Raw genomic sequence first — 19,485 nt, 5'->3', positions numbered from 1 at the left:
GAGAATGTTAATACTTGTACTGTACTGTCGTTTTCAACAATAAAAAAACAAACAAAAAAACCTTTTTGAAAATATTTTCTGAAGAATTTTTTTAACATTCTTTTGAAATTATATTAAAAGTTTAACAGTTTTTAAATTGTAAGTTGCTATTTTCTATTTCACTGGATGCATTTGAAGACTTTTTGAAGATACTCATTGCAGCAATAATAAACTACTATCCATTACTTTTGAAAAAAAAAAAATCTACATCCCATACAAAAAAGAAATTTGCTCCACAGAAGCTACATGTTTTAAATGCATATATACAGCACCGTTTATGTCTTTAATTTCCCATTCAGAAATGGGCACGTGATCCTCTGAGTATATTTTAATGACCATAAATTTGTTTGATATTGCCACTTTCTTGAATAATGAGACATTGCCATCAAGTGATGAAAGAGAATACAATTAGCTATAACAATGTACCGACAGCTGACACACTTAAGGAGGGCAAAATAATGGTTAAAATAATTTGAATGTTCTCTTAAATTGGAAAACAATGTTTTGCTGTCAGATTGACTTTGCGATTCTAAATTTTTACCATAAAAGGAAATAAAGAAAGGAGGAAATACAAGTCGTTTATCTGATGTAGAAAGCAAGTCTTTAGCGGAACCCTGACCGCTGCAGTAGCAGCCGGGGAATTATTTCTTGGTTGCACTGATGGTGTTCCGGGTAAATGTAGACTGAAAACAAAGGTTTGTAAAAGCAGCAAACAGCTCGGAGTTCAGAGACTTGCTCGCGGATTGTCTTTACTTTGTGATGGACAATGATGTCTTTTATCGGGAGTTGCCAAAAGTGGTAAGTCAACCGCCTAACGTGAATAACAGAGGCTTATAAAGTTAGTAATTTGAAGGTGTTTGTAGAGAGTAAGGGCGGTTAATGTATAGAGAAGCTTAACGTGTAAGCTAACTAAATGCTAACGTCAGCGTTTTGATTGTTACCAGGAGCTTCACGCTCACCTCAATGGTTCTGTCAGCGAGCAAACCATCGAGAAGCTCATCAGCCGAAAGCCACATCTCAACATTGAACACAGCATGACGGCCATCGGCAAAGGACAGCGGAGGACTCTGGATGAGTGCGTCTGTAATTCATTGACAATTTCATATGAAACCCAGCAGGGTTTAAACCCTACTTTTTATTTGATAAAAAAAAAAAAAAGAAAAGAAATGACAAGAAAAAGCATGTGTTGAGCTAAATTTAAGTAGACAGAATGAGCTGTCTGGGAGACGTTGATAAACGGGTTAAGATTAAAACACTATGTCCTTGGGTCTCTGCAGGTGCTTTGAAGTCTTCAGGGTCATCCACAAGTTGGTGGACACTGAGGAGGATATCCTGATGGTAAGGCCTGACTCAAAACAGCGTCGAGCTTCTTTTAGTCAAAGTGTTTCTAAGGATATTTATAAGTAATTGATGTTTTTGTTTTCCTGCCAGGTGGCTACAGATGTTATCAAAGAGTTTGCAGCCGATGGTGTCAAATATTTAGAGTTAAGAAGCACACCACGTGAAGAGAGAGATACAGGTGAATGACAGGCGAAGGTGAATGACACAGTACAGGGAGCAGTGAGTTCTCCTGTCCTTTTCAGCCTTGTATACCTATGATTGTAGAGGCAAGAAGACTAATGATTTGGTTATTAAATTCAATAATTAATTCATTTTAATTATTCAAAGTGTAGTATAGCAGTCATTGTCTTATTTTCAGTACTGATAAAACTAAAGAAATTATTCAATATTTTAATAATTATTTGAATAATTATTCAATAATTATTATTATTCAATCCTAGGGGTATATGTGCATAGGAACCAGTTGTAATTGATGGTTGCACAATACAACAGGCTAATACATATAAGTATTTGGGCAACTGTATGGAGAAATTCTTTAAATGGGAAGAACATTTTGACTTCTTGAAAAATTAGCCAGACTGTTTGGGAGTGACTTCCAGGGTACGTATGGGTAATGGATATTACCTGTCCACAGATTCATGGTGATGTAACTGCTCTTTTAACTGTTTGGTGTCTTTGCTTTGTTATAGGTTTGTAGAAATGGTTTATATGAGATTTTAGCTGAGATTCAGAGGTTTCTGTGGACACTCCTCATTTCGGCACTTGTATTTCTGATCTTGTGTTATAACCGATTAAACGTGATCTCCTCCCTTTTGCCCCCATTTTTGTGGGAGTGGGTGCTTAACTAGTTAAAAAAAAAACATCTGTCTTCTATTTTTTTGTGTCACATAGTAAAGAAGCATCAATATCTGATGAGAAGACTTATTAATTTGGCCTTGCTGTGTATTAATGTGGTGTTTGGTGCAATTTCTTGTTTTGTGGGGTTGTTGTTTTTTTTCCAAGTGGAGATGAATATCTTTAACAAGTTGATTTGTTCACATTTGCAAATCTTAATTTTTAAGAGAAATGTGTTTTTTGAGTTTGTACACTATATGCATATTGCGCCATTTCCTTTTTCAGTATTTGTCTGTGGTGCATTTTTCTATGTTTTAACAAAAGGGGAACAAAGGACATTTAAGTCAACCTAAAATGATTTGTTTTAATTTTTACATGGCCTTACTGAGGTGAAACATGCATTCTTTTTTTTGGGTAATGGGCTGGAAAAGCTTGAAAGTGCTTAAAAAGTGCTTGATTTTGACCCTGAAAAATGTGTATGAGCCCTGGACTTCTACAATCATGTGCACTTTTTATAATATAGTGCTTGAAAATTCCAGGTGAATAGGAAAACCGATAATCTATTTACTGTTATTAATTTGCTAATGGTATTTCTTTTTGTGATGAAGTTGAGCGCATTTTCAACCTTCTCTGGGAAGCGTTTCTCTCTGGGACATTTTCAGATAGCTACATGTAGAGAATCGCTTAAGAATTGCTCCATTTGTTTTTTTTTTGTAATACCACTGTAAGTTCGGGAATTTCTAAAAGTTCAACGTCAAATTCTGAGAAGTTCACTGAAACTGAAACAAATCAGATGAATAGTTTAGGAAAACAAAAAACAATACAAAAACTGGAACCCCCCCCCCCCTCCCCCCCCCAAAAAAACCCCCCCAGAAAAACAAAAAAACAAAAAACAAAGCAGTGCTGTCAACACAAAGGTACAATGGGCAGAAAACTAATCTAAAGTGCTGAGTTCAGACAGTTCTGATTGGGACCATCCCAGAAACACTAACCTGGGTTTGCTGTTAAGGCATGACTCCAGCAATCTCGGAAGAAATATAGTGAGTGTTCTGGATTAAAAAGTGTTACTTAAAATATATTTTACTCAACTAATATATAAAATTAAAAATATATAAAAATAGTAATACAGAAAAGTAATGCAATTAAGTCCATAGGTTTTTGGAAAATAACACAAATTCTGTAAATGTGCTTCTGTACACCACCACCATCTCATATTGAGCGATTCAGTGAACTGAATGAGTGTGAGTTCAGCACTTCACCTCCAGATCTTTTGTTTGCTTTTTTGTATTTGGGTTTTTTGCAGTGGAAGAGCGAGGGAACAAACTGAACATGAAATTACTTGGGATTTTTTTTTCACCATGCACTGATTTGGTATGTTTGTGTTTGTAGGACTGACAAAGAAGACTTACATTGAAACGGTCATCAAAGCCATCCAGAAGTGTAAGGAGGAGGGAGTGGACATTGATGTCAGGTAGGTTTACCCAGCTGTGTGCAAGTCCACACATTTGTCTTATGAGTTGTGGCTGTGTCACTGACCACAGCGGTGCATGATTCTCAATATTATTCATCTTGAAGGTTTCTGGTAGCCATTGACCGCAGGAATGGGACTGAAGTTGCCTTGGAGACGGTGAATTTGGCTGAGGAGTTCATGCTGTCATCTGATGGTTTAGTGGTGGGAGTTGACCTCAGTGGAGATCCAACGGTTTGTCAGACAGTTTGGTACTATGGTGGCTTTGTACTAATAGCTACAGATCCAGTTACTCTGTGTTTTACTGGCATTGTTTGGGTCTATTTGATCCATAATAGGAATGGTCACCGTCTAGTTTTGTGATGAAATATTTCTATTCTGGTGGGAGTGGACTTTTCCAGGGTGACAAAGAAAAGTTGTTAAACTGGTCATCTCAAATAACTTCTGCAGAGCACAAGAGTTTAATTTTTGAAAATGATGTAAACTGTATGTCATTAAATCTCATCCTTAATTCCCCATTTTTATTCTTGGACTCTACTAGAGCAGCTTTGCATGATTCACAGTTTTAAAGTAATCCTTGTTTATCTTAAACTGGGCCTTGATGAAGCTCCTCAATTCATACTTTATCTGAAACAAACCATTTTAAATAATCTTGCTTCAAGTCCAGTATTGCTTTTACCAGACTTTCTTCCAATTGGCAGCTTCTTGCAAACTGAAGGTGTTAATACTGAGCTTTTGGCTCCCAGGGATTAATTGCACATATGCTGATCTCATTATTAAACGTTTAAAACATGTTAAACACCAGAAACCACGCTGTAGCAGTATTTATATGAAAGAAAATAAGAGGTAGCTTGTTAAATTGACTTTAAATTATGTTGGGAAACTGTATTGTAAGGCTATTTATTAGTAGGACCACGTCTCATTATTTCACATGATAATGTAGCTTTCATTTTAAGGTGGGCCATGGCAAAGATCTGCTTCCTGCCCTACAGAAGGCCAAAAACTCTGGACTGAAGTTGTCACTGCACCTCTCAGAAGTATGAATAGCACACTTAAAAAGTAGAGAGAGAGAGATAATTTGACTGTAGTTATATTTTACATAAGAGTGATGTCATCAAATATTGTTGCAGATTCCATCACAGCTGGATGAATCAGATTTGCTGTTGAGTCTTCCTCCTGACAGAATCGGTCACGGCACCTTCTTACATCCTGAAGTCGGTGGATCTCAAAGCCTCGTTAACAAAGTGGTTCAGAAAAAGATACCAATAGGTGACGCAGCATCCACGCTAAGATGTTTTCATTTTAAAACGTGTGAACTTTTGATCAAATTTATGCCTCACATGCACACTGTTCCTGTGCTGCAGGATCACAGTGACTGAGGCATTTCGCTACCGATGCAGTTTCACTCTGAAAAGTCCAAATTTAAAGTTTGAGCTGTGAAAATAAGCGATGCAGACACATCCACATCTGTCGGTCTACATCCTATCAGTGATACTGACAAAATAAAAATATAGCAAGTATGTTGTATTGACAACATATAGGGAATACTACGAGGATTCTAAATATCACATTAGTCTGAATCCAAATATCATGTCACATTTGACCTCTGACCTCATGTTTATGTTTCACCCTTTCAAGTTATTCATGTTCAGTTATTTACAAATCAATACATATCATTATCTGCTCCTGTATGTGTAATCAAAGTAAACATCTGTCATGCTTTGCTTATCTGATCTTTACTGCACTACCAACTTAAAGAAAACAAAGTGAATATTAACAACACAATACTCAGTATTTAAAAGTAAATTGTCCCAATAGTGAGCTGCGTTATGGTGGAGGTTTGAGCTCGCAGTGCGTCTTTTTGACGTACGAACAGAACTTTTCATGTTGATTTTTTTTTTTCCTCTGTAGAGCTGTGCCTGACATCAAATGTGAAAGGCAACACTGTGCCGTGTTACTCCAAACATCATTTCAAGTACTGGTACGAGCTGGGACACCCAACTGTAATTTGCGTAAGTTTCCACTGTTTACTTCTTTTTAATGTTTTTTTTAACCTCATTAGGCTAAATTCTTGCATAGTCTTTATCTTACACCGAGCCTTCAGCAACAGCTGAATTAGTTTTAGCTCGTCTCCTTTTTAAGCCATCTTTTATTCTGATTGGCTGCTCCTCTCAAAGACAGGGTTTAGACAGCAGGTGGGTGGAGCTTCTGTGGGAGCCAACTAGGGGGAAAAAACTGAACCTTACTTTTCAGAGCAGTCTGAAGTCTGAGCTTAGAGGCGCTGCCTGCACATATTATTTTTGCCATGTTTAATATAACCAGCCACCTTTATCACAGTGTATACACATAACAGGAAAGAAGGAAGCACATAGGTCCTATTTGAATTAGGGCTGTGTAGGCTTTAAAATATTGGCATACAAGTAACATACTGATGCTGAAGTTATTACCATTTCTTTTTTACTGTCTTTAGACACAACCACAAAATGGTGGGGCACAGCATTAATATCCTGTCACAGGTGTGGGTAGATGTAGTTTTTCTTTTAGATTAACACAGTAGAAAAAACTTTCTACCTCTCACAGGTCTCTAGATCAGAGACCTGTGAGAGGAAAGGGGAAAAAAAACAAACAAAACCCACACCTGAACGATGAATGGGTGGTGTTCCTTTTTTACATTACAGACCGACGATAAAGGAGTCTTCTGTACGGACTTGTCTCAGGAATATCAGCTGGCAGCTTCCACATTCGGTCTCAGTCATGAAGCCGTGTGGAAGCTCTCTCAGCAGGCCATAGACTGCATCTTCGCACCAGAGACTGTGAAGCAGCAGCTTAAAGAGAAGTGGAATGACTTACGTCCTCAGCTTTTCAAGTGATCGGTTCATCGGAGCCAAAAGCCAACTACATACCTCAAGTTTTAATTTTTTTTTTAAAGCGACAATTTAACAAGGATTTACAGAAACCCTTACATTAAATCTAAAAATACTGTAAAATGGTTTATGTAAGTGGAAAGTAAATCATAACTTTTTATTTAATCAGGCTGAAGTGTGATGCTTTGTTCTGTCGACAGTATCAAAATTGTTCTTACAGCAAGTGACAGCATACAAAGAGCAGAATTTAACACAAAACAATAAAAAGAGACTATCCAGTCTTACGGTTACACTCACAGGCTTACAATTCAGTCCAAGATATCCCAAATTCTCTAGATCACACATGTAGTCTTGTCAATACTGTGTCCACTTCACTGTCACGCCTTCTTTCCAAATTTTCCATGCTTGTTCTTCTTGAATTTTCCATGTTGCGTTTCCTTCTTTTTTAATTTTCCGTGTTGCGGAGCTCCATTGCTCGCTATGGGGGTTCCTCCTTCCCATTTCCTCTTCTTGTCACTGTTGGAAGCAGGTTTTCATTACAAACAAGCTTTACCAAAAACTGAACACTAGATTTCTCACCTAACATTGTAAGTAACACTACCTTTTTATGCTGACGATAGCTGTGCTCCCTGCTTTCTTCAGCACCTGGTCCCACTCCTCATCGTCTCCACGAATTTTGTACCTAAAAAAACAAAAAGACAGCTAGAGTAAATACTGGTCTAAAAAAAATGTAATGGCCAAGGCTGCCCTTCAAACCCGATACTTACTGTTCCAGGTCCATTTCCTTTACTTTTTCCACATCTTGTTTGTGTCTCTCCTCAAACTCCTTTGCTGCTTCATTCTATGAACAAAGAGGGAAAAAAATGTTTGAATCTGACAAAGTATTAGGTGTAAAGCTCCAACATAATTCCTTCTTTACTTGTATCTATAAAATGTAGGGGTGTGACACTTCTGAAACCGAGACCAAAGTTGACATATAAACACTGTGGGGGTTTTGTGGTTCCATCTTTGTGTTTTGTAATACAGAGAAACAGCTTTACAGGCACAGCAGCCCCATCCACCTGCTCTTCAAACTTTCAGCCAATCAGAAGTGAGCTGCCATACGGAGGAGGAAGGGCGCTAAAGCTGCAGAGCATGCAAAGCTGCTTCTAGAAGAGTCCATGAATAAAAACGTGAAGCCATAAATGAGCATAAAAGGCCTACGAGAACTGAAAGCTAATTAGAAAGGCATCAGAATAACGAGTTCACTCTCAGTTCATGATCAGGTCATGTTTATGGCTGCGGTTTAGGGAAAAAAAACAACCCAGAATTAAACTTTTTTCTTTTTTGTTTCTCTTCGAGTAAATGAAAAAATAAAAGATTGTGGCAAAAACTGTTGCCCGAAATTTGAAACATGACATGAACCGTGGATGTGGCGAGTCATTAAACCCTTAAACAAAAGCATAAAATGAAGGAGGAACTTTCTGCTGCTTCCTTATGATGGATTAGCACCAATTTATGACCCCTGAAGCTGGATTAGTCTCTCCTGTTGTCAAACCAATGATCTTTTGCATGTAATGCACAAATAATAATGCTATTATTCAGCATTATATTCAGTAATATGATAGCCATGACAGCATCATATTACATGTTTATGTAATAACCAAAATATTAATATAAACTTTTTTCATTTTAATAAGAATTTGAATCTTTATTTTAACCTCCTGGCGTCCACATATGTGGACATCACATTTTGGGTTATTTAGACCAAAATACTAAATTTTGCTCTACAAGGGCCTGATATCCACTTACGAGGACATTATATTGCTACTGTTCTATCAGAATTTTAAACAAATATCCTCATATGTGGCTCTTATTTTTCATAAAAACAAAAAGGTAAAAAAAATGGTAATTCTTTGTTTTTACGTTCATCTGGCCCCAATCAGCCCAAATATCAAAGAGAAATTAAAAATGCATGCCGTGGAAGAGTTCGGGTCTTAGGAGGTTAATGGTAATAACCTGTAAATTATTCCAGTATTAGCTAATCATCAGTAATAATTTAGCACACATACCAGATCTTCACTGAGGCTTCTGACAGTTGGCTCCATTGCAATGTCTTTAGTGGCTGCCATCTGTGCTTCAACTGCTTTTTCTTGGATGCCGGTGAAGATCTAATGCAGTAATAATGAAAAGATCTGATGTTACAGCCTTACTGCAGCTGCTTTAATTAACAGTGAGTTGTACATCATCCATAAGTGAGGTTTTTCTGTATGACTTAATTATTGGCAACTCACTTGCACAAATTTACGGATGACGCGATTGAAGAGGCCCATGAGCTGTGAGCATGGAAGCTCAATTTCCTTTTCCAGCTGATCCACAGACTTATGCTGCAGTCCGATTCCCAGCAGCAAAGCCTAGAGCACAGCGGACATCAGCCAGTTAATGTCTTAAACAGAGGAATCAGCTGCATTGGAAGGATACCTGTCATATAAAATGTTGATGGAAACGTACACACTGCGCTGCTGAGAGAGACATGTCACCGAGCTGCTTGAGGAAGAACACGCGTGCCACCGTTGGCACCAGGTCCATAATGAGGTGGTAATCCACCATGCTCCTCGAATACAGCTCCAGACGTTTGAGGTCATAAGGGCTGAAGTGAGCCGCCAGCTCTGAGCTGCTGAGAACTGTTATGATGAGAGACAAGTCAGATTGGGGTGAGGTCTACGCTGGAGAAATCAGATCAGGGTGTTTTAAACAGAAGACTCTTACTGCAGGTATTCTCCTTGGACTTCTTATTCTGCAAAATGCTCAGTGCTAGACTCGGATGAAAGTTGCTGAACTGGTAGGAGAGCAGAGACAGGAAGCGCCGACGAAAATCTGAAGAAGGGGAAGAAGAATTGTTCTAAGGGAGCCTGACAAGCTTGAGCACACCAGTTCTCCTCAGGCAGTGTAAGCATGTTCACCTTTGGAGAAGGCGGAAAGCCACTGGCTCTGCTCCGGGGTTTCATCTGTATTTAGCTCCTTCAGCATCACGCAGGAATGCTCCCCTGTAAGGTCATTCTACATACAACCGCACATGAAAAAATAATGAACAAAAACAACAACAACAACAAAAAGAAACATGAAAAAGTGACTGAATGGTACTTACTGGGGTTTGTCTCAAATAAACTGGAATATATCCTGCCTTCTTCCAGAACCTGTTGTGGTTGAAAACAGATTCATTTTTATACACTTCCAAAAGATTCATCCCCTTCACTTCATGTTAAGCCAACTCACTTAAGCAGTTGTGCAGTAAGGCCATAGGAAACTCCTAAGTAGTCCAGTTTCTCTGCCCTCCTCTCACTCAGCTTCAGCAGAAGAGGAGGGAGCTCCTTGCGTGGAGTGATCACCTCCTCCAGCAGACCCACAGCCTGCACAACAAACCGTAGCAAGGTTCACTCCGGTTACACTTCAAGTGTGCAAATAATGTCTAGCAGATGTTGCTGAAAACACCGGTGTCTTACCTCACTGCTGACGGAGGTGATTTCATTGTGGTTTGATTGTGTGCTCTCATCCATCGTGGGAAACTTGCCCTCGTAGTACATCTGCAGCAGCTGGAGAGCTCTGGAGCCGTAGCCCATCTGGTGCACAGGTTGATTATTCAAATTAACTGTGTTACTACGCCAACAAAAGCCCCGGGAACTTTCATTTCCCAAATTTCACTAACTTCCTGAGGGCAAGCATTCCTCTGTCATGTGGAGATTTCTTTTGTTTACACAGTAAGGCCAAAAGTAAGTAAAGCCTTAAAATAAAAAATAAAAAAAACTAAAGAAAAGAAAAGAAAAACAATAAACGGCTTTTCCCTCTGAATCATGTCATTCATGCGCTGACAGGTTAAAAAAAACACAATGCTGCAACCAAGCACTGAAGTCTGTACTCACCTAAGGGGTGTAATATTATCTCCCCTAAACTTAATTTAGATGCATGGTCTAGTGGACAGCTGTTTCTTTATTTTTGTTTGTTTGTTTGTTTGTTTTTAACTACTAAAACCTTTTCAGGGAGCTAAAAGATTCTTTCAGGACATTGTTTGTCTGAGTTTCCTGTGCAGAGAAGACCCTCTGAGATTAAGCTAATAGGTCAGCTTCATCTACACCTGAGACAAAAACAACAAAAAAACCCAAACATAGGGACCAGGTTACATCTTTCTCAGTCTCTCTTCTATCACTGTCCCCAGGCACTCCTGCATCACCTCATCCGTCAACCTGTCCAAGCAGTTACAGTTCTGTTTTGCCTAAATTAATGCCGCTGCCATTTGTAATTTTATAGTGTGGCACTTCTCTCGCAGAAATCTCTCTGGACATGCAAGTGATGTAACAGGCAAGATTAGATCAATTTCTAACATGTATTCTTCATCATGTCATCTCTTTTTATTTATTCTGCTGATGATAACTGCTGATGGGTTTCAGGGTTTTTAAAAATTGTATTTTTGGCTGTTGTTATCTTCTCTGAGTTTAACCTAGGAGTAATTCAGGGCCGCTCAGAAGTACCCCAGAATAGGCGCTTCTTTCTTTCCAAAAACAGCCCTGAAAGAATTTCAGCATGAGGAGTTTGCTTCATGCTTTAGTGGACTGCACATGAAGCTTTGGGCCACCCAAAACAAAACAAGCAAAAAAAATTCATAATAGTTCATGCAGACAAAAATGCCCTTTAGGAAATTCCTCACCACTCTTACTCCCTGAGGAAAGCAACTGCAGCGGAAATATTTCAGTACAGTGTATATCAAGAAAAACATGACAGATTCTTACTCCTTGGTAGTCTGGATTAACAGCAATGCGCACCACTCTACCTCCTGAGAGGGTGCCAAACTCCGGGTCTTGAAACTGTGACAAGAGTAGAGGATTCAGTATTAGTTTAAAAATGTCTTCACTGGACTGTAAAAGAATGAGCTGTAGTGGTTTTGTTGAAGGTTTTGTACCTGCTCTGAGACAGTCCAGGGAATGAGGTCGCCTGAGGCCTTCTTCCCTCTGGACAGGCCGTTGAGGATGGACTGTCTTGATATTTCCCCCTCCAGACATACCTGGGGGACACGAGGGTGCAAATGCATGTTTGAGTGGAATCAAAAAGGTCGCCTATCAGTGATGTTCATAGAGCTCATACATGCTAGTGACAATAAATCACTATTAAAAAAAACCCTAAGCCAGGGATGTCAAAATCATTTTACATCACGGGCCAAACAGAGCTCACTGCTGACCTTATTTGGGCCAGAAATGTAAATAACTGTAAGAAGTAAACGTGTAAAATAAATATTACATTTTATCTATCTATCCATCTATCTATCTCTCTCAGTAGGAAAAGCTGTAAAAATGTATGAAAATACAATTAAAAGTCCAGATTTCTGTTCTTCACGTTTTCCGAAGCCATCCAGTGGGCCAGACTGGAATCTTTGCCAGGCCGATTCCGGACCCCCGGCCCTCATTGTCTGACACCCCTGCCCTATGGCTGTAGTAGTCCTCCGAGGCCATGTGCAGCGGCAATAATGGGGGCAGTCTCAGTCCCAACTCAAAATACCTTAACCTAAACCACAATCTATTTCCTAACCTACACAAGAAGTTTTGGTTCATAAAAACCAAACCACAAGAGAAAGTGACAACAAAAAAGTGAGTTACATAGAAAACTAAACAGAGTGAAGCAGGACCCAAAATATGGACTAAAGGTTCACAGTCTTACTTTATACTAGAGATGGCACGATACCACTTTTTTATGTCCGATACGATACCCATATCATAAATTTGGATATCTGCCGATACCGATATGAATCCGATATAGTGTGTTTTTTAATCAATAAAACGTTTTTTTAATATCTTGCTGCATTTTGTATAAGTTTATACTCAAGTTTAAATAAATAACACTAAATCTATTCTGTTATACCTGTATGTAAAAAATACACTGCGCCCAAAATATTTCATAGTTCAGCAATACTAATCTAATAAACTTAAACCTGCTCCATCCTTCCTATTCTGGTATTTTAAAGAGTACTTAGCAGAAATGTTAAGCAACCTAACTAATAGGGTTGCAAACTCCCAGCAAAAAAAAAAAAAAAAAAATAGGGAACCCCCCCCCCCACACACACACACCTCCCCACCTCATGATGCTTAATCGATGTAATCAAATTTAATTTGATGCAGGGAGGAAAATGCACAGAAATAAATTATTTTTCAAGAATAATTAAATAGATTCAACATCTTTCTTCAACAAAATTGCAGACTGCACAGATGGTACCTTCCCAAAGAAAAAAGTACTATAGCTTACTAGGGTATATTAGACTTAACAGTTACTATATACAGTAATGGACTTATATATATATATATATATATTACATCAGATTAAAACTTTGGGTGTAAGAGTCAGATAATTATTTATTAAAAGCTAGACATTTTAAATGAGAATAAGAAAGAAAAGTATGTCTTTGTGCCCCCTTTTCCCTGTTCATGCCCTACCGGCCCCCCTGGCTAAACTTTGCTAGATCCGCCCCTGCACAGTTACCAGCCGTCAGCTATGTAGAAAAAGATCCTGGTGTAGAAAGTAATATTAAATAAATTCTAACAACAGCTTATCAAGCTTAATAGTGCTGCTGTTGTTCAGCCGCTGGTTTCCTCTTTCTGGTGCAAAGTGGGCAAAAACAAACAAGAGAGACGGACTCGCGACAGAAAAGCCGATCAGCTGATCATTGATCAGTTTCACGTTTGAAGTAGGAGCAGGAGAGGGAGAGAGAGAGAAGCAGTCGCTACATATATCGGTTGTTAAGCTTAACGCTGGAATGCTTTACAAACATTCAGAGATGAACTTACACACTTGCTTTACTTCTCTCTGGGAAAACTTCCTCGGAGATGAAATGCTGGTTTGGTAGCACACAGCCACTCTATCACGTGATGCACACTGCTGCAACGTGCTACGGTTATGAGCCAAGTTACGCCGTGTAGCAAGTTTTGTGAGGTGCTTTTTTGATATTTAGTGGATCGGATTACATTTTTTATTTCTTGCCGATATCCGATCCAGGAATTTGGGTGAGTATCGGATTGGTCCATCTCTACTTTATACCAGTGCCTCCTGACCTCCCCAGCTATACACTTTTTTAAAGTCTACACAAGTCTACACAAATCAATTACAACACCTACATAATGTTTATAGAGGTGTTACACACTCTTTACCACTTACAAAGATTTGAGATGCCCATATAAGCAGTTATGAATCTTTTTGCAAATATCATAATTTTGTTGGTTTGTAATAAATAACTAATAAGTAGAATTTCATTAACTACTCATTTCCCACCCTATGATTTAAAACAGTGGGTCTGTGAGTGTAATACAGCACCTGCACCACAGCGAGGACCTCGGGTAGTGAGTTTTGTGTGGGAGGAACAGGTGGCAGGAGGCAGAAGAGGTGATGAGCCGGAGCGTCAGACAACATCTGCAGGTCATTTGGGGAATTCTGGAGACAAAAATATGAGTCACAAAAATGACAACACTGTGCAGGGCACAGTAAATTAAAGTCAAAGGACTGCAATCGACAATCACCTTGTAGTGCGATGCCACATAGAGAGCCATCAACCTCTGCAGGAAAGCTTCAGACGCTTTGTGGTAACAGAACAGTGTGTCTCGGTTCACATAGTATCTGCACAGCATTAGATAAGGACAAATGCAAACTTGCATAGTGAATGTAGGTGATGTGATGTGCACCATAGATTAGAAATCTGGCAATTTTTTCTTTCGTTTCTATTGCACAGAGTTCAATACTGAGATTCAGTATTTTAAATAATAACTGTCCACGGCATTTTCTGCAGCCTGACTTTAAATGTTTGATCTATGCACAAAATACCACACTGCGCCTACTTAATGCTCACCCAGCAAAAAAAAAAATTACACATGTAAATTTGCCTCAGGCGGGAATATTAGGGAAACAAAGGATACAGTTCACATGTTTGTGGAAGCGGGCAGCCGGAAATGAGCCTGGGAATGTTGAGGCAGTCTAGACAGAGCAGCTCATTCAGCCACTTCTCTACAGGGTCTCCCGGAGAGTACCGAATGGACTCGTGCAGAGAAACCTCGTGGAGAGAACGAGCTGCGAACGGAAACGGGTAAACAGCAGTGAGTCACACGATACAGATGCACTGAAAATAAACACGGTGAGCGACAGAGATCCTCACCTGCTGCTAGTCTGGCTGTATTGGTGGTTCTGTTCTCTGCAGACATGCTCTGCTGACTGTCTGCGCTCTGCTGCCTCAGCTGCTGAATCAGCTTGAGGGAAAGAGAGCGCCCGGTGCCTTCATAGCTGCAGAAATACAAATAATTAGCACGGAAACAGAAATTTGAAAATTCACTGGTTGCAGCTTCTTGTGCCAGAGTAGCTCAGGTGTGTGCACTTCTCAACTGGTCTTCAACTAATTTTTGTTTTGATTTTTTAAAAAGAAAAAAAAAAAAAAACTGGAAATAGTGCCATGTCTGCTTATTTTAGCCCTTCATTCAATATTCCTACAGCTTAAAGCTGAAATGTACGATTGCATAAACTTATTTACAGCAATCAAAATTTAATTTCAAACAAACTTAACAACAAGTACTGAAGATAAAGACAGAAGGACATTAAGTCCCAGGATCGCATGCCTGTGCTGCTGGAACTGTGAACATTATGATGGATTTCGCTCCCTTAATTCCAAATATGATCAGTTTTAAACACCGACTGCACAAAAACACACTGTGTGATGTATAAGTTGCTTAGTTTTGGATTCAGTCATGTTGAAAAGGCTTAGCTCAACAGCCAATTTGCATTTCCTTGTGCCAGTGCTGGGCAGCAGACTGTGCAACTGCTCTGAGCATCCCAGCCACAAAACTTGATCTGTGTGATGATTTGAAAGGCAGTGCCTTAAGACTTAAGGTGCAGTGTGCAACATCGCATCACTAGATGTCAGTAGACTGCACAAAGCTATGGTGGCACACTTAAACCTAATGTTAGCTGACCTGATGTTAGCTTATAACCAGCTGTTATTGTTGTTTAGTTAGGTCATTGTCAGCTGTCAGGAGATGGGAAAGTCGCCTGTAATGTGCTGACAGTGGGTAAGTGTGACTAAATTGGGACTAAATAAGCATGTTTATGCACATTTTTGTGTGTTAGAGCCCTGACTTCTCTTCAGGAGTTCCATATTTAAGTGCCTCATTTCTCTCATTGATCATTTTACTCAAAAAAGTCTTCACAGTAATATATTCAGACAAAACTAACAAGCATCTTGTGGTGTATAAATATGACTCAGGTTTTAAACTGACCCGTTGATGGTGGAGGCCATGAAAACCAGATAAGGCCCGAGCAGCTTCTTAACAAGAGGAAGAGGGATTGCTGCGGCCTCGTCGATGACAAGCAGTTCAGCCTGGCCCAGCTTCACTGCATCACCTGGGTGGATATACTGTTGGACCACAGTAATGGTGCGATCAGATCAGGTGTAAATTTCACTTTTTATTGTAAAAGAAGACACTTTTTTTTTTTATTAGTCTTGTTTACCTGAATTGTCTGCCGATGCTCTTTGAATATGTTCACCCGCACCACTGCTTTATTGAACTCTGGATTCAAAGACTGAATGATTTCATAGTCGAGATGCTCCTGCGAATTAAAATGGGAGTAAGAAGCAGTACGTGCTCACCATGTGCACATGACATCAGTGGTGCAGAGAAGAGTCAGAGCCTACCTGATACTGCAGGGCATCGAAGCCTTTGAAGATGAATTCAAACATAGTGTGAAGGTTGTCCGGGCTCGGCGAAGTTACAAAGATATTAGAGTAGCTTTAAAAATAAAAAAGTTACAATAACAGGTGACGAGCGAGAAGAATAAAAACAGACAAAACTGATATTTTAAAATGGCATTGATAAAAGTCATATATACCCAAAAGCCACAGCTCCAGCAACAGCCAGCCCCAAAGCTGCAGACTTGCCTCGACCACGGGCAGCAGTCAGAGCCACAGTGCTCCTCAGCGTCTTCTCTGATATTGCTTCAATAAACTTCAACACCGCCTTTGCCTATAGAAAATATTCAAAATAACAACTGGGACACCTGCACATCTGCTACTTACTGTTTAACTATAACATTGCAGTCAACGTAAATTCAGTTATAGGAGGTGAATGTGTCTGTAGCATTTAAAAGGCCCTGACCTGGTCCATAGTCCTGCATGCATCCACCAATACACCGACTGGCTGAGTGTCCTGAAGGGACTCCTTCAGATCCTTTAGCTCCTGTTCTCGAGGAGGCAACCTGTCCTCCTGAAGGGGAACGAGAGAGCCAGTCAGAAGGGAGCATACTGTATGGAGTCTTTTTTTCTCCCTAAATGTGCACTTATTGGCTTTTCAGAGACTTTCAGCACAGTATCCTAAGCAACAGCAGGAAAAACATTATCATTGCTTCTTCTCAGAGCAGCCAGAAATGCCTGTCCTTACAACCCTCCAACTCTTTCTCAAAGAGGCCCAAGTGGTCTTTATAATGTATGAAACATTTTTAAACTTATTTAAAAAGGGACAGAACGCAGTGCAACCTACATATTGTACAGACAATAAATCCTGGGTGCCTGTTTTATGCAAGTTAATAGTCTGAAATCATAAACACACAAAAGCAGAACAACGTCTAAACCATTAATCCTCCCATGTGCAGGATAACCACTATGAAGCTTGCTGTCAGCAAACTATCTGCTGAATAACTAACCGATTAAAAAAACCTTTTATACTATATAATTAAAAAAGGTACCTGAGTCTTTGGTGGGACTGGTTTAATGTTTGCCATGTGGGTGGAAATTGGCAGGATGTTAAGTTGGTCATCAATGACGACACAGTTTTTGCAGGACGCCAAAGATAGAATGAACCTTAAAAAAAAAAACACAAAAATAAAACCACATTTTTAATATGACGGTTCAATTTTCATTCCTCTGAGCAAATACACTTCAAACTCCATGAACTCTTGGCAAAGCGCCTACCTCTCATTAAACCTTCCGACCACATCCTGATGAGCCTCGGTCCTGTATCGAGAGTGCACGTCCTGGAGGAAGAAGAAGGGGTAGAGGGGGGGGGAAAGTCGGTCACAGTGGGTTCCACGTCATCAGAAGAGCAAACCGAATCTAATAATAAATTAAATCCTTACCATAGTCATTGTATACAGCTGTTTCAGAGACTTCATGGTCCTGAGCAGTAGGACCACTATACCGCCGCCTTCTACAGTCTCGATAGTTCTTGCTAAGAGGTTAGGAGTGAGAGCTTCAAAGTCCTGTGTGAAAAGAGAAACAATAGAAATCAAACACCTGATGCACCTTCCCACCCCACCCGTCCTCAAATGTGATCTGATCAAATGCACTTATGTTCTTGTTTGTAAGGAACAGGAACATAAGTTCATCAACAGGAAAAAAAACAAAACAAAAACAAGGTCAAATTTAAAGAGCATTTAGAAAAATGAACAGGGATGTTTAGAAGATGCTCAAAATGATGCTTAATGTCATGCTTGGCCTCTGTTAACCTCTCAGTTCATCCAGTGTGACAAAGAAGGCACCTAGAAGCCCTTCTGTTTAAACCAACCTTTTTCTGATTGGCTGTACTTTCCAAACAGAACGTTCGAACAGCAGGTGGGTGGAGCTTCATTGTCAGAAACGACCATATTAAGCATTTCTAGTCTCACTGACGTTCATTGTACTGATCCATGAGCACACGAAACTGTGTTTAGAGCAGTGTGCAGCTTTTGGCTCAGCTAACTTCATTATTTGAAGCTTTGGCCAAGCTTAGTATGAGCAATATGACAAGTAATAGGTAAGGGCAAATAAAGATTGACTTAAAGTTCATTTCAAACCCTGTAACTATTCATTTGCAGGCAGATGTCACACTATTGTACCAGAAGCCTAGTGGTTTATTTTACTCTAAAATCTTTTTTAAACCAGAGCAGAGACTCACCTGTAAGACGCACATGCCGTAGGTGTTTCCCAGGATCTTGTGTGTCTCGTTGTAGTAACAGTAGCGGATGTTGGTTGCGGCAACAAAGAGTTCAAATGGGTCGTCCTGATTCAGGTTCAACGTGCCCGTTTTAATCTTCTTCTGCAGCTGTTTCATGCGCTTCTTTCTATTGCTGTTTCGCAAATGAGATGATGATGAGAAACACCTTTTTTTAATCCCAGATTTGGGAAACTCTTTAAATATTTGACAGATTACACCCTCTCTCCTGTGAGCTCACACACACCTGCTGAATCCCAGGTCTTTTTTATAGCACCAGAGCACCGAGGGTCGAGCTCTCACAGCAGCTTTAGACAGCATGTGATGTAGGATGACAACCTGGACAACAGAGAGGAGCAACTGTGTTTTAATGCTCAGTTACACACATGTAAATTCACAACCCTGCAGGTAAAATAAGCCCACTGCTCCTAATGCAAGCTAATGTGTCTTGAATGCGCGGGGAGTGATGGGATTACCTGATCTCTGCCACGATCCCCCACCACAACAAACAAGGTCCTGTGCTGCAAAGCGACCCCATTCTCTATCTGGACCCGGATCCGGTTGTCTACCTTCTTACGGACGGTTGCCATCGTCTATTTGCTCCTGAGAGAGAGAATAACTGTCCGATAGCAAAATCACACAGAAGCAGATACTAGTTAAACAGTGTCACAAAAGCGGTGGAACCAGAGCCGCAAAGAGCTGACAACTGAAACAGGAGGAAGAACTCAGTGGAGCAAACTTACAGCTAAAACAAAAATATTTAAGGATCAAACTAGCAAAACACACGAAACACTGTAGGATGGACCCGTTTCCGGTTACCTGATATTACAGATAAACTGTCAGGCCTTTAGCTTTTGTAAAAACACAGCAAGTTGCACGCTAAGCTTACACGCCAGCCATCACGCTGTTGATAAATTCACGTGGAGACTGCGCTTCATGGAGGACCCCTGCGTGACGTCAGAATTGTGCGACTTTGTTGGAA

At 39.8% G+C, this 19,485-nt stretch overlaps 2 protein-coding genes across 4 annotated transcripts; one reads left to right on the top strand and one right to left on the bottom strand.

Annotated features, from left to right (window-relative positions):
- Positions 1–163: 163 nt before the first annotated feature.
- On the top strand, positions 164–6,711 carry mapda (N6-Methyl-AMP deaminase). The gene is made up of 10 exons (XM_085167343.1): positions 164–837; positions 984–1,114; positions 1,317–1,377; positions 1,471–1,558; positions 3,604–3,685; positions 3,790–3,916; positions 4,639–4,719; positions 4,813–4,951; positions 5,594–5,694; positions 6,361–6,711. The coding sequence occupies exons 1-10, from the start codon at positions 799–801 to the stop codon at positions 6,550–6,552; spliced, it is 1,041 nt and encodes a 346-aa protein (XP_085023469.1). The 5' UTR covers positions 164–798; the 3' UTR covers positions 6,553–6,711.
- On the bottom strand, positions 6,579–19,485 carry nat10 (N-acetyltransferase 10). 3 transcript variants are annotated; one of them, XM_085167340.1, is made up of 29 exons: positions 19,393–19,485; positions 18,980–19,106; positions 18,751–18,842; positions 18,468–18,639; positions 17,671–17,793; positions 17,507–17,568; positions 17,281–17,395; positions 16,695–16,802; positions 16,429–16,562; positions 16,235–16,328; positions 16,051–16,149; positions 15,819–15,955; positions 14,708–14,832; positions 14,472–14,622; positions 14,079–14,175; positions 13,876–13,992; positions 11,480–11,581; positions 11,310–11,384; positions 10,029–10,145; positions 9,802–9,935; positions 9,674–9,722; positions 9,489–9,585; positions 9,295–9,402; positions 9,037–9,209; positions 8,820–8,939; positions 8,598–8,696; positions 7,314–7,387; positions 7,148–7,228; positions 6,579–7,062 (listed from the first exon to the last, which is right to left on the bottom strand). In XM_085167340.1, exons 2-29 carry the CDS (start codon positions 19,091–19,093, stop codon positions 6,924–6,926), a joined length of 3,108 nt encoding a protein of 1,035 aa, XP_085023466.1. In that variant the 5' UTR covers positions 19,094–19,106; positions 19,393–19,485; the 3' UTR covers positions 6,579–6,923. The 3 variants fall into 3 exon arrangements, with proteins under 3 accessions (XP_085023466.1, XP_085023464.1, XP_085023465.1); XM_085167338.1 differs by having other exon boundaries at positions 18,980–19,122; positions 19,323–19,462; XM_085167339.1 differs by having other exon boundaries at positions 19,323–19,458.

The sequence above is a fragment of the Neolamprologus multifasciatus genome, chromosome 7 (assembly GCF_963576455.1).
Source record: "Neolamprologus multifasciatus chromosome 7, fNeoMul1.2, whole genome shotgun sequence".
Lineage (NCBI taxonomy): Eukaryota > Metazoa > Chordata > Actinopteri > Cichliformes > Cichlidae > Neolamprologus > Neolamprologus multifasciatus.
Note: the sequence above shows the minus strand (reverse complement) of the source record. Positions and strands in the feature narration are given on the sequence as shown.